General features: G+C 37.7%; 1 protein-coding gene across 1 annotated transcript in view; it reads left to right on the top strand.

The window, feature by feature from the left end:
* The window catches only part of LOC133207508 (dedicator of cytokinesis protein 8-like), a gene marked incomplete at its 3' end in the record, with an annotated part of 36,115 nt that overhangs the window by 9,020 nt on the left and 10,429 nt on the right, over positions 1–16,666 (top strand). The window contains exons 2-3 of the mRNA XM_061344475.1: positions 10,795–10,897; positions 15,060–15,235. Coding sequence (XP_061200459.1) covers positions 10,795–10,897; positions 15,060–15,235 — 279 coding nt within the window. The remainder of the gene's footprint in view (positions 1–10,794; positions 10,898–15,059; positions 15,236–16,666) is intronic.

Genomic DNA, 16,666 nt, shown 5'->3' on the forward strand with positions numbered 1-16,666 from the left:
AGAGCAATCCCAGTCACAGCTTTAGGCTGGGCAGAGAAGAGATTCAGAGCAGCCCTGAGAAGAAGGACTTGGGGGTGTTGGTCCATGAGAAAATGAACAGGAGCCAGCTTCAAGTTGTGCTCGCATCCCAGAAAGCCAACCGTATCCTGGGCTGCATCAAATGGAGCGTGACCAGCAGGTCGAAGGAGGTGATCCTGTCCCTCTACTCTGCTCTCGTGAGACCTCACTTGGAGTATTGTGTGCAGTTCTGGTGTCCTCAACATAAAAAGGACATGGAACTGTTGGAACAAGTCCAGAGGAAGGCCACGAGGATGATCAGGGGACTGGAACACCTCCCATATGAAGATAGGCTGAGAAAGTTGGGGCTGTTCAGCCTGGAGAAGAGGAGGCTGCGTGGAGACCTCATAGCAGCCTTCCAGTATCTGAAGGGGACCTCTAAGGATGCTGAGGGGGGACTCTTCATTAGGGACTGTAGTGATAGGACAAGGGGTAATGGGTTAAAACTTAAACAGGGGAAGTTTATATTGGATGTAAGGAAGAAGTTCTTTACTGTGAGGATGGTGAGGCACTGGAATGGGTTGCCCAAGGAAGTTGTGAATGCTCCATCCCTGGTGGTGTTCAAGGCCAGGTTGGACAGAGCCTTGAGTGACATGGTTTAGTGTGACGTGTCCCTGCCCATAGGAGGAGTTTGGAACTAGATGATCTTAAGGTCCTTTCCAACCCTAACTATTGTGTGATTCTATGATTCTATGTCTCACCAGCACTGAGCAGAGGAGAAGGAAGCTCTTCAACCTGCTGGCAATACTCTCCCTAGTGCACCCCAGAATAACAGTAGCCTTTGCTGCCAGGGCATATTGCTGTCTCATGTGCAACTTGGTTGAAGTCATAGTGTCATAGAACTAAAATAGTCATGGTCCTCTAGTTCTTTTGGGTCCTTTTCTGCAAAGCTTTTTCAGCTGCATGGCCATGAGTGTATTCATTGGTGCATGAGGATGTTCCAGGTGCAGGGCTTTGCACTTTTCCTAGATGAACTTCACAAGACTCCTGTCAGCCCATTTCTATAGCCAGTTGAGGTCACTCTGGAGGGCAGCATGACACTCTGGTGCATCATCCACTCCTCACAGGTCTGTGTCATTAGCAATCTTAATGAGGGTGCACTGTGCCCCATCGTCCAGATCATAGAAACATAGAATCATAGAATACTTAGGGTTGGAAAGGACCTTAAGATCATCAAGTTCTACCCCCCCTGCCATGGACAGGGACACCTCACACTAAACCGTATCATTAAATGAAGATCATTAATGAAGATGGTTTTGGTGGGCTTGGCAGTAATCAGGTAGTGGTTGGACTTGATGATCTTAAGGGTCTTTTCTATAATTTTAGTCCAATTCATTGTCTGCTCACCCAGCTCGTACTTCACCAGCTTTAGACATGGTTCCTTTAGACGTATGAAGAGCCCAATCTCCTGTGTTACTTCATCCCAGAAAAAAAATCACTCCTGTGTTCCTGACTTGCTGTAAGCTAATTTCTCCAAGCTTTTTATGGCATTATTGTCTTTGTGTCTTCTGTATTTGTATTCAGCATAAGGAATAGATTGTACACGGCTCTAAAGCAGGTGCTCAGGAAGAAGACAGGAAGCTCCACTTCTTCATACACTAGTCATAAAGGCTAGTTCACATGGCAGCCTCTGCACATAGATGCTTTACCTTCCATCCACCACTTTGTGGATTCAAGGCAATCTGAGTGAGCAGAAAAGAAAGGGTACTTCTCCACTCCAAGGAAGAGATGTAACTTGCAGGAATAACGATCTTCTAAATCTACCACAAAGTCAAGAATATTAAAGTAGGCTAGGGATGGATGCTATCTATTGTAAATATTGTAAACAGCCCTAAAGATAATAGAGGGAACTACCTAGTGCTTGTGAAGTTATGTTTTCATCTGTCCTAAAGGTAGTTCATTTGCCTTTGCTAGCATTAGTGGTCAGATTAGGGCAAATTTATGTCAGTGCAGAGTTTCCTAACATGTTTTACAACCACACTCGAGCAAACAACAAATTTAAGCAAGTATATGGTTTGACAGGTCACTATATATAACTCAAACCAATATCAGCTGATTTGTATCTCACATTCTGATCTGATGATTGTTGCATTTAAACTCAACTGTATCATACCCTGTCTGCACCCACACAGTCTGTTTAATTCACTAGGAGTGAGTTGTGCTGTAGATCATATGAGCTAGAATGTAGCTGGAGGCCATAAAAGAGACAACTGTGCGAAAGGAGGAACACTTCTGTAATGTCTGATGTAGGCTCAGCTTAAATTGCAAGCTGTCATGTTTTATATAAGCACAAAACTAATAAAAAGAAATGCAAATAATGCACAAATCCATGTCTGTCTGTTCAAAACTCTGTGCGTGTCCTTAAGATGTTTCTAATTCTGATGGGAAACTGTAAACATTGTTTCCTCCTCTAGCAGTGGAAGAAAGCAGTATCATGTATCAAGATTATGCTATAGGGCATTAATTTGTAATGCTAATATAGATTCCTGTACATAGATGTTCATTTTTCAAATATGAGCTTATTCAGTTTTTACTAGAGGTGACATCCTATTGTCCATCACAAAGACTAAAAGCACAGACCTTTCCTCTGTACACTGGGCAAAAGATTACAACATTTCCTGCCTCAAATACATCTAACTTTTACAGGAAAGAAAGAGTAAGAAAATACCCTCTTAACTACTTTTCAGAGGATGTTAATGCATTCGGTTATTCCCAGTGATTTACTTTTGGTTTGTGTTATTTACCCCACACTTTATGTCTGCCTGCTATACAATCAAGGTAATAGTAGTCACTTAAGTAGGTGGTTGATGACAAGCACAGGCCCATCCAGCCAAATCTCTATGAAAAATTACAACTGCAGAAAAGATAGCCTCCATAATACAGGTGTACTTCTGATCAGCAAGAAGGCAGCTGTAGAAACAAAGCATTTAGAGAACAGTTGGTTGTGCAAGCAGAATACTGTTGTTACTGTTGAGACAGATGGTATTGACTGCTGTTGTTAGCATGAAGCTAATCTTTTCATCTGTGTACTCAAGTTGTGTTTGAAATACAGACATCTATTTTTTATTACAGTTGTTGAAGACTGGTTTTATACATTATTTGCATATCTGTTCAATTGCTTGAATCAGACATAGTAACTCGTGCTACATAATTAATGTACTGAAGCTTTTGCTTTGTGTCTGGAAGGTGGCTGGTGAGCAGGAACTGGAACTTTAGGCTCTGAGCAGAAAAACTGCATTTTAAAATTCTTCTTCAAGATCTTATGTCCCTTGTAGACTTCACATGTCTATATGCATTGTGAAGTCTCAGCTGAAGTTTATGATGAGTGTATTTTTTTATAGTGCAGGAAATCCAAAGTTTACCCAAGAAAAACATAGCTGGAAATGAAAAATATATGTCCATCAGGTCCCACATATGAACATTCCTTTTTTACTTTTCCAAAGAGTGTTCATATTCAGACATGAAGTGCAAACCAGCAAGGAGGAAATATTTAATGTTGTATTTTATGCTCTCTACTGCTTTTAGGTTTTATGGTCATTAAAATTTACAGCTCATGAGCAGAGTTCAGTGTAGTTCTCCTTTTATTTTATTCTGAGTTCCTTTTTTTTTATTTGATTTGATTTGAAAACCACTCACTGGACTATAGTGTCATCTGTAGCAGGAGGAGAAAGGATAGCCTGTGAAAAGTGCTTACCTCATGACATACTCACACTAAATGCTTGCCGTCATGAATGCAGTTACAGAAAAATAGATCTAGGCCTAGATCAGGTTTTGGGCCAAGTTCAGATAGAAAGTCCACAATATTTTTCCTCAAGATCTTTGTAGAATACATGATGAATCATGCAGTTTCCTGAGCTTCAATAATAATGACCTGGAGACTTTTTATAAAGGAGTCAGCACACCTGGACTTCATACTAGTATTTTTCCCTAAAGTCATGAAAAGTAGATTAGGTAAGAGTACATTTTACTGCAGTTGTCACACGATCAAAATTTTGTAATCCTATCTTTGCAGTCATTATAATAACACAACTTCATGTCTAGAACATTGTTAGAGTAACATTTAACCTTTCCCCAAGCTTGAAATATTCCAGGTGAATTGCAAAGTGAAATTTAATTTATAACTTATGATATAAAATGTCTTGCACCATCCAGGTGTGCTTGTGAGAGAATGGAATTTGTACCTGTAGTGATAGCCAGCAGACACAAAAATGTATTCTTTTTTAACAACATAGTGTTAACATATGCCAGATTCTGTGGATATTCTTATTTTTAAAAGTGTGAGTAGAAGATCCAGGTTTCTAGTGTATCTTAGTTACTGCTCTGTCTCCCACCAAAGTCAAATAAAAATTCCGTGTTCTAAAAATGTCAGCTCCTCTTCATGTTCTTAAAATTGGGCCATGTTATTTTCAGGTATATTGCCCTAATAAAAGATACTACATTTTCTAGTTAGATTACAGCTCTAAAGAAAAAATGTTATTCTAAGAAGAAACTGGGGAAAAGAAAAAATTGTTTTCCTCTTACAGAAATGTGACACTGAAGCTCCACAAATCTGTGTTCTTAGGAAATGAGGGATCAAAATATTAACACAAATTATTTGTCCAGTTCTGTGCCACTTTCATTATTTCATTCTTTGGCTTTTGAAATACTCCCAGTGTTAAAGACCCATCTGTGAATATATGGTAAATTTCTTTGAGGTTGTCGGTCATGAAAGAGGCAAAATACACATTGTTTTCCATGTTGATAAAAATGCCAACTGTGACCTTGATAAAAATTAAAAAACCCTCTAGGGGCAAAAATTAAAAAAACCTTAAAATAGTATTGTCTTTCTTATTATTCTTTATGCCTGACTTTTATCTTTTTATATTTATTATTAATGTTTGTTTGGAAGAAAGTAAAAATAAAACACATAAACTATTAAAAATCGGGTTGGGTTTTGCAAAATTATCAGCATTATGGTAGCACTTTCTCAGTGAAGTAATTGTGAAGTTCAGGTAATACATATGAGCTGAAAGACAAATCCTTGCATTTGTTCTGTAATTACCCAGTTGTGAACTGTTAGGATAGTGTAAGTTATTAAAAGCATGATTCACAAGGATAGGATCCCAAGTCTTCAGTTCCTTTACGTGCATGAAAGTATGGTTGAACTTTTCCTCCAATACCAGGACTAGGGAATTAATTTTGATGTGTGCATATGTCTCTTGCTGAGGGAGAAACAGCACAACTGAGCGGCACTGAAAAATCTTCACTGAATGAATGGCATACATGACCTTTGACTCAAATAAAAATGGACTTCTTGGCCATTTTACTTTGTAACAAGCTGCCAGCATAACGAAGTTCACAATTTCCTCTTCTAGACATCTTTCTTTGGTCCTGCACCATCTCCTTTGAGAAGATTGCAATTAAATTTCAATTGTCTCAAATAGGATCTTTATTGCCTTAGCTGATATACAGTCTTAATGTGGTAGACCCCTAAAAATGGGTGTGCCATAGGGTATATCACCTATCCAAGCCATCAAGGAAATAGCAGCCAGTTCAGATCGACCACTGCTGTAAGCACCAATTAACAAAGCAGAGCCTTATGGACTAATTAGAAACTTAGAAGAAAAGCAGGCAGTTCCACTGGTGGCACAAAAGGACTTCTAAGCAAGATTCCCATATTTGCTAGTTAAAGGTCTGGATTGTTGCCGAAAACTTTGTATGTGTCTGTGGGAGTGAAGGAGGGTATTAGGGAGTTGTTAGGTTTTTGTCTTCCAGATTTCTTTGTTGCTTAAGTTATGACTAGAGAAGTTTCATATTAGGTGAAGAAGAAAAAGAAGAAAAGCTAGTTGAGACTTTTCTACATCAGTGTGAGATGAAAGGGATTACTCCTCAGGGTAGCCAAAATGGAATATTTTACCTGTTCAGCAAAAGTTTTCACTATTTTGCTTTATGATTCTGCCATCTGTATACATTTAAATGTGACTGTTTCTCTATCTTCGGCGATAGTTCTTGCAGTCTCTGTTTATTTCAATTTTTTCAGTCTTTCATTGCTGTCTAATTGTGTATGCAGCTCTTGCAGAGGAAAATTCACTGTTCCTCAGAGTCTGCTGGAAGGGATTGCAAGGGTGTTGAGGATTACTCTTCCTGCATCCCCCTAGTAGGTAACTTGTGGTAGTAGGTAACTTTGGATAACTTGATTTACTAGGTATGTGAAGTATGCTTACAAAACCAGATTTTTTCTTACGAAGTTTCTGCCTTTAAAGCTGATCTTTCTCTGTTTTCTTATATTTCTATATTGCTGTTCTGTGTTTAAGTTTTCATATTACCTACATACTAGCAAAATACCCATTGTGCCTGCTTTTAAACTGTGTATTTCAAATAACTATATTGGTGAGCAGAATTTAGAGTGAAACTACAGAGCTTTATGCCTTATGAGCATTTCTATAATTTTAATTATAGAACCCAGCAGTGTTCTGCACAGATCTAATTTATATTAACTTATTTTACTGACATAATTTACTTACGTTAGTAAAATGGCTATTTTACCTTCCCTTCCTGATACCTCATCTAGGCCCAACCAATAACCCAAATCTCCAGGTCCCCTATACTGCAATGAGCTGTGCCCTGAGAAACAACTCAGAATTTGACCAAGTTAAATTTATTTTAAGAGCCTGCAGGTGCTGTCTGTTACTTTAGTTACACTGTTTTAATACATTATGCAAACAGTACATTTTGCCGTGGAGAGTTTGTGAAATACAGACTATGTGTCAACTTTTTGATAGCAATTCAAGAGGATTGCTGGAGGATTGCATCTACCAGTGGGGCAGATATTGGTGCAATAGAATTAAGCAGCACCGGGGGGGTTTGTTTGAGTTTTGATTTTTTTGGCTACCCTCCAGTCCCATCTGGGTGGATCAGTAAGTCTGGTAAGTTATGACTTTTTTGAGATTCATACTGGAGGAGTATGGCATTGGCATTCATGTAGGTCCAAGGAAACACAGAGTGGAACAGTGAATTTCAATTGATGTTATTTTGCTCCAACACGATGGAGCAGGCAAGGATCTAAACAGTTCAAAAAAGCTTTGGGCTGCCGTCATTTCCCATCTTTCCTCAGATTTACACTATCTTGCCACATGCCATGTAAACATTGGCTTACTGTGAATTCAGCAAATACAGCAGTGACTTTTGTGGGCAAAAACTCCCCCAAACTTCACCTTTTCCTTTTCAGCTAGTGTTCCCTGTTTTTCCTAAAAAAAAGAAAAATTGCAAACATGGGAGGTCTGTAGAACTATTAACAATGCTGAGTTCCTTGTGGGTCTCTGAAAAGCTTGGAATTGCCCTGATGCTGTTCTCTAGGTAGTTCGGAGATGTAATTTATGACACTAGTGTGCTATTGTCACTATGGCACCACTAAATGGCCACTTCCAGTGTTTTGCTTTGGTTGCAGAGGGAACGTTTTTCTTAATAGCTTATTACATCTTTCTTGCTTCTCTTTAAGCAGATTATTTCTTCTTCCCCTTATAGACATGAACTGCTCACTGTTTTCATTACAGCTTGCTACCTTTTATACAGTTGATGACAATGCAGTAATCTCTTCTGTAACACATCTGTGTTTTTCAGTCTTTCCTCACAGGTCTTCCTTTCCAGATTTTTAGCATGCTAACTGTTGTCTTTTGAAAATGTAAATTTGATTTACTATGTGGTACTCTTAGCACTGTCTCATTGGCTTAGATAAACAGAAATAACTTCTCTTTTTCCTCACTTATGGTACTTTGTTGTTAAGTGTCCCAATATACTCTCTCAGACTCTTCTGTGGCATGAGTATTTCTATAGACTGTGTATTTCCCTATTTGTATTTCTACGTTTGATTATTTATTTTTTTTCCTAAATGTAGGGGTTTACATTTATTTTTATTGAAAGTAAATGTGCTGATTTCAGGATGTTTCTAAAATGCAAGATCATTTTGAGTGCTAGTCCTGCCTTTCAGTACCCTCACAACTCCTTCCAACTGTAGATTTGATCCACAAATTTTATTACTGTGTTATCTATACCATCATCACTGTTGTAAAATAAAATATGGACTGGAACTAGACTGAGTAAAAATTAACTTGCTTCTCAATGTTTGAAATCATTTCACAATCTTCTGTTGATCTATTGATTATTGTGCCTTTAATATGTTTTTTGACCAGTTCTGAAAGCATCTGTGATGATTCCATCTAGCCACTATCTCTTTACTTTGCTTATACGAATGTCGTGAGGGACACTATGAAGGGCCTTACTCAATCCAGTTAAATTATCGCAGAAGAGTTTTAGCTTGATTTTATGTGACTGTCCATTGACAAATCCATACTGGATGTTCATCCTAATAATTGCCAATAATAAACAAATAATTGACAAACCTTTTGGATAGTAGCTGACTACAGACCAGTTTGTAGCTGCTCACCATACACTTTATCATGAGACTATCAATAAACAGTCATTACTAAGGTGATATACAGTTTGATGTTAAGTGATATGATTTCACAGTCTCTTTGGTCCCATTGCTTCAGCTGGAGACCACAGTTTGGGACCTGATACTCTAGCTACTTGTAAGTTGATTGTTCAGTAAATTGCCCTACTACCTTTCTGGGTGTTAGAGACCAGATGACTGGTAATGACCATGTGAGTCCCCCTTTCTGGAGACACAGTTACCCTTTTTTGCTTACATTTTTCAGTGCCTGCTTTGTGTTCACGCTTCATCACTTGCCTTCTTTCCTTGTTGTGTTTTGGCACACAACAAGAGCGTCCTTGCTGCTAAGGGTGACTGTAAAGCTTTTCTCGGAATCAGACAAGGCTGCTGTACTGGCAGAAAGGGTAAAATTACATCCATGCTATAGGTGGACTGCAGCCATCATAGAAGCTGGAATAAAAGATGGCACAGAACCTAGCTCCACATGTGCTAGGTTAATGTGGACCACTCATCTCCAACCATAACACTCACCTTTTCTGAAGGCTTTTAGTTTAGCATTTTTTAGCATCTGTGTGTTTCTTTTACCTATTCCTAGTAGATCCTGCCCATTACCATTGGACCAATTTAATTTGCAGGTTCTTTCTTTGAATACTGGGGAGACTCTGTAACTAGTGCAATGCTTTTGAGAAACAAATTTCCTCTAATTTAGCTGGGCTTGCAAAGGCTTTTACCAGACAGCAAATTTGCCCTTCATCTACATGCATGCTTCCTCTTTTGCAGATGAAAATTCTTACCACTTCCTCTCTGAAGAATGTGATGACCCCATGTCTGGTGTAAATAAGAGATGCCTTATATCACTGTTTACAGCAGCAACTTCTGCAATACAGTATAATACAGTTTTCAACATGCATTAAGCCAGCATCTGCTGATACATCTATTATTTATGTCAGTAGCAGACACATCTGCACAGGATAGAAACCTTTCAGTTTGAAGGAAATTAATAATTTTAAATAAGAATTTTGTATTACACCTTGCCACATGTATACATGATCAGAGATTATTTGCAGTGGGGAGTTGAGTAGCAATAACCTTGATATACAAGCAGCTTTTCTTTTTATAATAGGGAAATAATAGATGCCTCTCTGTTAACGTGAACAGAACAGCATTGATCAGAGTTCAGGTTTTTGCCATGCTTGATAAGAAAAGCAGTAGTAAGATTGTCACAGAATAGATATAGTAGTTGTAGAAATCAAGAGGCCACGGAGGAGAAAAGGTTAAGACCAACCAAGCAACCTGTTCTGTGAAATTTGGTAATTCTAAGATGTCTGTTAATGCTTGGTTGAGTTGGAAGTGAGTCTCATATGGAAGAGAAAGACTTCTTCCCTCTGTATTTTCCTGTCTTCAAGTTGGCTGCCCTGGTGGGCTACAGGTTTGGGTTTGGTTTTTTTTTTTTTCCCCTTGGAATCTGCTTAAATGCCTCTTGGTTTTTTTAAAACAATCTTGTATATATTTTATATTTTTTATTTAAAAACATGTATTTTTAAAATATATTGTAGACCTTTTGTTTTCCATTTCACAGCCAATTATTCTTAAATTGTGTTAAATAATAATCGATTTGTTTACATGAAAAATGACCAAGCTACTGTGATCAAGTATACACAACTGTATTATCAATGTGGGATTTTTGAAGAAGTCAGTACTGGCCTCTTTCCATTCCCATGGAAACAAATTAGTTATCATTTGAGAAGACTTGTCCTCAAATGTTCAACTGATACAGTATAAGCTGGTTTTTAAATTTATACTCCGGTTTATCTTGTGCTTTTCACAGCCGACTGCATTAACCTAAGACTGGGCTTTCACATTTCAGTGTCCTGTCTTGGTTTTATCCCTTGATCAATTGCTAGCTCATTAAAATACTTGCCTCTGGGTTATTAATTTTTCTTTCTGTGTATTTTTCTTCTGTATCTTTGCTTTGCAATAGAGAATCTACAAGTAATGCTGTACCTGTTGCAGTCAGACTTCACTTAAGGGCAAGGTATTTCTTTCTTGCACAGCCTTTCCCAGATGCCAGGACTGCAATATAATGATAAAAATCTGTTGAAAGAGTGTCATAATCTTAATTATATAGGACTTTGAATGTTTTTTGAGGTTTGCATCAGGTACAAAACAAGAGGAGTCTAGAACATCATCCAAGTACATTTCTAAACCCTGGGACATTTCTAAACACGGGACAAATCGGCAAAGTCTGGCACTTGGAATTTGAATGGAGATAATTATAATTATAAAGGTTTTTCTCTGCTTAATTAAAGGCACTCCTCTGCAGAAATAAGAAAGCAATTTACTCTCCAACCAGGCTTTGCACAGTTCTGTCAACGAAGCTTAAGTACCCCTGGCTTTTCTACTCTTCATTTGGTAAGTTCCGGGTTTATCTGCTTTACACAGGTTTAACTTCTACACTGCTAATGTTTCTAGGGTAAATTAAGTGATCTTCTTAAACTATCTTGCTTTCTACTAACTTCTGCTTGAAGCTGTTGAAAAATAGTCCCTGGTAAGATGAGGAAATTACGTATTTGAAAAAGCCTGGAATAGTCCTTGAAGCCTAAAATAGACAGGCTTTCTTCATACTACTATAAATCAAAGTTAATTAGTAAGTTTTGGAGTATACTGCATCCTTCCCTTGATGGAAACATTCAACTCTGTTAAGTAAATGCATTGTGTGGTGTTCACAGATAATTTGCAAAAGGAGATCAATGAATAAAGAGAAAAAAAGGAAAGTAGAGGCTAAGCTACCATGGCTTAATTCAGTTTCCAGAGCTAGCAGTAAAGTCAGCACATACCGTGTTTTTCAGTGCTGTAGAGTAAGCATGTTAAGTGAATAATGCCAAAATATGCCCTGATTGGCATGGGTATAATTGAGTCAACTCTTACGTGTCTCCAAATCATCAGCCTTCCATGTGTAATCCCACTGTAAAGAAGTCAGACCATATAATGCTGCTCTTATGACAAAGGGAAAAAAATGCTATATCTTTTTAATAGTCTTTCAGGAGGGTGTGTATTCTTCAAACATACTATGCCATAAATAAAACTAAGATTTTGATAGTCTCCTTCCTGCCCTTTTAATTTTTCTTTAAATTTTTAAGACCCAGTAAGTAGAAGCAGGAAAAGTCTTTGTGCACCAATGATTGTAAAAAATGTAAGCCACTAGCTGTAAGCAGTTACTTCCTGTGTGTCAGGGCCTCCTGCCACTACTCACTTCCTTAATCTGAAATGATGTGGTTTTAACTTGTTCCTTTCGGTTATTCAGCCTGGGCAGGCTAGGTCCCTTCTTCTACATGCAGATAACTGCTTTTGCTCTTGAGAAACTTGATAACATTTCATTTACCAAGTACTACGCCATAGCTGCCATTTTGTGTGCTGTCACAATCTACATGCCTCTAATCCATCATCATTAAAAAGGTATGTTTGCAGTAATGATTTTTGGCATTTTCTATAGAATAATTGTTTTGCACACTTGTATGATGTGTGAAAAGGAGTGTTTGCTTCTCGCTTGAAACAGTATGTCTGTTTCCTTTGATAATTTGCACTAGGGAGACAATTACCCTCCATCTACATTTACCTTTTTCACCATCTTTTTTACATTTGTGCCTAATTTATGATCGTCAAAAGCACACGTTTATAGTGATTAAAGATTATTATTAAAATTTCAACTAGAAAAAGTTAGAAGACATAATGAAATGCGACTTGTCAGAATGGAGAAGTGCTGTTTCTGAAATGAAGAGCAACGCTTAATCAAACATTAGATTGTATTAAGTAAAAATATTATGCATGTAAGTCATTACACCTTCAGCAAGTGAAATGTAATACGCTTTTGTATACTTTAAGCTGGTTTACTTTAATCTTATTATATTATGTTGACAGTAAAAATCAGTAGCTAATAAAGATCATTATTTACTCAAAATTGTTGATGTAGTATGCTGGCAACACTGAAAACATTGATGTGTTATCAACATTATTTTCAGACTAAAGCCAAAACACAGCACTGCACCAGCTGCTAGGAAGGAATAAAAATGGCTGTTATAGCTGAAGCCAGGATAGCACTACACTAGGTACAAACCTGAAATAGTGCTTAACCTAAAAATTTATTAACAGCACAGTATATATCTTCAGCTGGATGCCTCATAATTTGCCAGACTGTCAGTTTTAAGTTTTCCATGTGGATACAAAGAGCAAAAAAAGAGAGAAATTTTTTTTCCTAATGTGCTTTTAGAGAATTCTATTGCTCCCTTAAATATACAAGCAGAGGGGTGAGCTTGCAGCTTTATTTATGCAGAGACCAATACAGTTTCCCTATAAAAGGGGAACCTGGGGTGGGGGGTGGGGGTTAGTTGTGTTCAAAGGTCTCTTACTGCATTATTTGCAGGAGTGTTTGCATCCTTTTTTTTTTTTTTTTTTTCAGAAGTTTAAATTGGTTTGCTTTTCCTAGATGTTTTTAGAACATTTCTTCTAAATATACTTTGCTTTCTGCTAGCTGTTTCTGCAGCTGAATTACTTTCTCATGTATAGCTGAAAAACACTAAAAAGGCTCCAAAACTTTTAATTTACCACTGATCAGCTTTAACTCATTTTCGAATCTCCAGTGACCACGTGGCATAATATGTATAAGCCATTATAGTTATAGCTTTGCCATTGGTGAGCACCTTTGCATGTTTCATAAACTGTGGAATCCCTCATTGTCCTGTTGAGCTAAAATTTATAATGCTGTGAGTGTAACACTGTCATGTGCAGAGGTCACTTCATGCTCAGGTGAAAATCCTCCATGAGTTGCCTTGCAGATACAGGACTCAGGAAGTGATTTCATCGGTTTTATTTTTGGTGAAGAACACTGGAGTTTAAGGAGGGGAGCTCCAGAATGCATGTTGGATGAGACAGGAGCCACAGTAACATTGAATATAAAGGTAGTTGATACCAGGAACATTGGGTGCTTTATTTTCCCCACACCACATCAACAGCACCATAGAGGTAGATTACTGAAACTATATACAATCTATTTGTTGCTGACAGTCTTGAGAAAGGTATTTGGATAATGCAACCCTTTGTTTTTATGGACAAGACTAATTTTATAGCTATTTTTTGCTAGAATTCTTCTTCATAGTAAAAAAGTTATTCCAGTGCTATTATTCTAATGCTCTATTTTTTCAGTGTTCTTACTACACTGAGGTGTTCTTGGCCTTTCTGCAGCTCACAGAACATAACAGACTATAGGTTTTCTAAAGCTGTAATTTTAGATCTCTTTGTTACTTGTCAAGAAAATTAATGTTATGTTATGCTGGTCTTTGTACTCAACTGAACAGATGTTTTACTTTCTAAACATATACACCCTATGTTTTGTTGGCTATATAAAAAGTAAAGTAATTTTAATTTTATCTATACAAATAATAACATATGCTTTTAACATATGAAGTCACATTTATGTGTATATGGAACACTTCTAGGTATGGTATCAAAGAAGATTTTCTGCTTCTGCTTTTGACACTAAGCAGATCGAAAGAGCCAGACAGCTTCATAGTGTGTATGAATAGCAGAGCTGGTATTTGTTTAACTTTGTTCTGGTCAGAAGTCCTGTGTAAGAACAGCTGATTAAATGTAGTCAGATACAACTGTTCTCTGTCAAGGTGCAATGCAACGTTCTGTAGAAATAGTGGATACCTAAGGTTTCTCAATAAGAGCTTTAGCAGATCCATATAATCTTTTGTGTAGTTATCATACTAACCCTTGAAAAATCCAATAAAATTAAAACTCTAGTAATGTACAAAACACTAACTTGCAGAGATAGAAAATAATAACTTCTGCTGATACTGCTGATTCTTGCCCTCAAATTTGTTTGAAGTTGAAAGCACAGTGTTTCTAGTAGCCAGAATCTTTCAGGCACAGCACATCAAATGAGTGGCATCTTTACGATGGCAGTTATGGTGCTCATAGTTGGTCTTTAGCTCAGTGTAACATCCAAGACCTGCTGTCTTGATCTTGCTACTGGTAGTGCCTTCCATCACATGTGCTGGAGAATCCATTGGCAGCTTCCTGACAGCTGGTGGTGTCACTATCATTTTAGTCACTTGCCCCATCCTCTGCTATTCCTACTCACTGCTGCTGGAATTACGCTCCATATAACCTTGATTAATTCCGTGGATTGGACAAGGGGGGCTGACTTCACAGGGTTCTAGCAGAATACATCTCTGGACACCTCAGTCTGCCCCCTTTCTACCAGTATCTAGGAAAGCTCAAGGGAGAAAATAGGTGCAATTTTAGATTTAGATGTAATACCTTCCATTTCTTTTTGTTTTAAAACTATTCTTTCTTTGTTCTCTTTCTCGTTCTTTTTTTATTTCAGCTGAACATTTCATTAGCAACTTCTTGCATTAAATGAGATTAGAAGACTGTTTCTGATGTTTAATAAACAATGGGAATTCTTTAATTAAGAATTGAATAATTAAATAATAAGACTAAATTACACTATTAAGAAAAAAAAAACCCACCATTCTGTTGCTAAAATAAATGTCTCTATTTCTTCCATTAGCCTTCCTTTTATGACGTAGTAGACCCAGTAGATTTTGAAAGCTTCCTAATGACACAGCTGAACAACTTGGACTCAGAACTAGCTCAAGAAATTGGTGACTTTCCCGAAGATGACTTGGACATTGTCTTTACACCCAAAGAGTGCAGGACTTTGCAACCCTCTATGCCAGAAGATGGGTAAGGAGACTTCACCTTCCTCTGAAATGCTGCATGTTTAAAAATCATTTTGAAGATGTTGATACAGATTCCTCACTCTGCCATCCATCCAGCCATTATGCACTTGCTGAACTTAAACATTTAAATTTTGCCACTGGTTCAGTTAGGCCTGTTTGCATACTTAAAATTATGCTAGCCCTTACACAGCTGCCTGAGCTAGGTGGTAGCAGCAGAAGTGAGGTAGTCACAGACTAGGAAGAAGAGTAAAAAGGGGCAGGAGGGTAGTATGAAAAGTAATTTTGTTTCTGTGATCCCAGAGGTGGAAGTCGGTTCGGATTATGTACTAAGCATAGTATTGAGGGGGGGGGGTTTCCTTCCCCTTTGCTCCCCTCAGCTATACGTTAGATGGATCAGATCACTAAGCATCTCTTTCTCAATACTTTTCTTGTTTAAATGGAGAGAAATAGTTCATACTTCACAAGGTTTGGGGGCAGAGGGAAGTGTTAATTTCTAGTTTAGGAGCCACTTGTGATTTCAGGCTGACATTAATGAAATAATTGCACTATTTTTGACAGCTTTTAAATTAGAATGTGTCACATGTGTTGATACTGGTGCTCAACCATCCTGTAAATATTTAAGCTGGTTTGCGAAACAAAAAAAACTGTGAGCAACAGAATTTTTCAGAATGAGAAGAAGGTATGCACTGGAGAATTTCTGAGGTGGTTTGGGAGAGTCCTACTGTATGTAAAACACTCAAGTGCTGTTTCCCTGTAAATGGTATCTTCAGGTAGAACCACAAAAGCCTAGTGAGTTCTGCAAGCAGTAACAGCCATATAAGCATGAAGGCAGCACCAGTTTAGCCCCAGGCTGCTATGTCTGTAACATTTGCACAAAAGATGATTTTTCACTTGAAGTTACTCATAGGAAATGTTCCAAACTTTATCTTCTTCTTCTTTTTTTTTTTTTTCTATTGACTGGAGAGAAAGAAGGGATGTGGAAGACAGTGAATATTTTGGTGTTTGGAGTTTCCATTTACATAAATTGTGGACAAAAATAGTGAAAAAATATCCAACTCTGAAATGAGATTTAAAAGACAATCATTTCCCCTCTGTTTCCAAGGTTACTTCTCATCATGCCTGCTGTTCAAAACAGCAGTTATTTACTTGTTTTTCTAGTAGGATAATGTGTAAACTCATGCTGTGCCATCAGTTTTAGGCCTGATTTGCACTACAGTTACATTAAATGTTTTGTAACGAGTCTGTGACAAAGCTCAAAAAGTCAATACCCACAAATGTGCTTTCACCAGATCTTTTTTACATGGCAGTTTCCCATTTGGCCACTCACACCACCATCATCAATATTAGCGCTTTCACAGAAAAGCCTGGTGAAGAGTGCCAGGATGTGTTAGGGAAGATGAAAGCACAGGAGAGGTGTGCACCAAAGACTTGTCTG

The sequence above is a fragment of the Neopsephotus bourkii genome, unplaced genomic scaffold (genome assembly GCF_033783945.1).
Source record: "Neopsephotus bourkii isolate Nb327-2 ecotype Australia unplaced genomic scaffold, CSIRO-AGI_Nbou_v1 NB_220, whole genome shotgun sequence".
NCBI lineage: Eukaryota > Metazoa > Chordata > Aves > Psittaciformes > Psittacidae > Neopsephotus > Neopsephotus bourkii.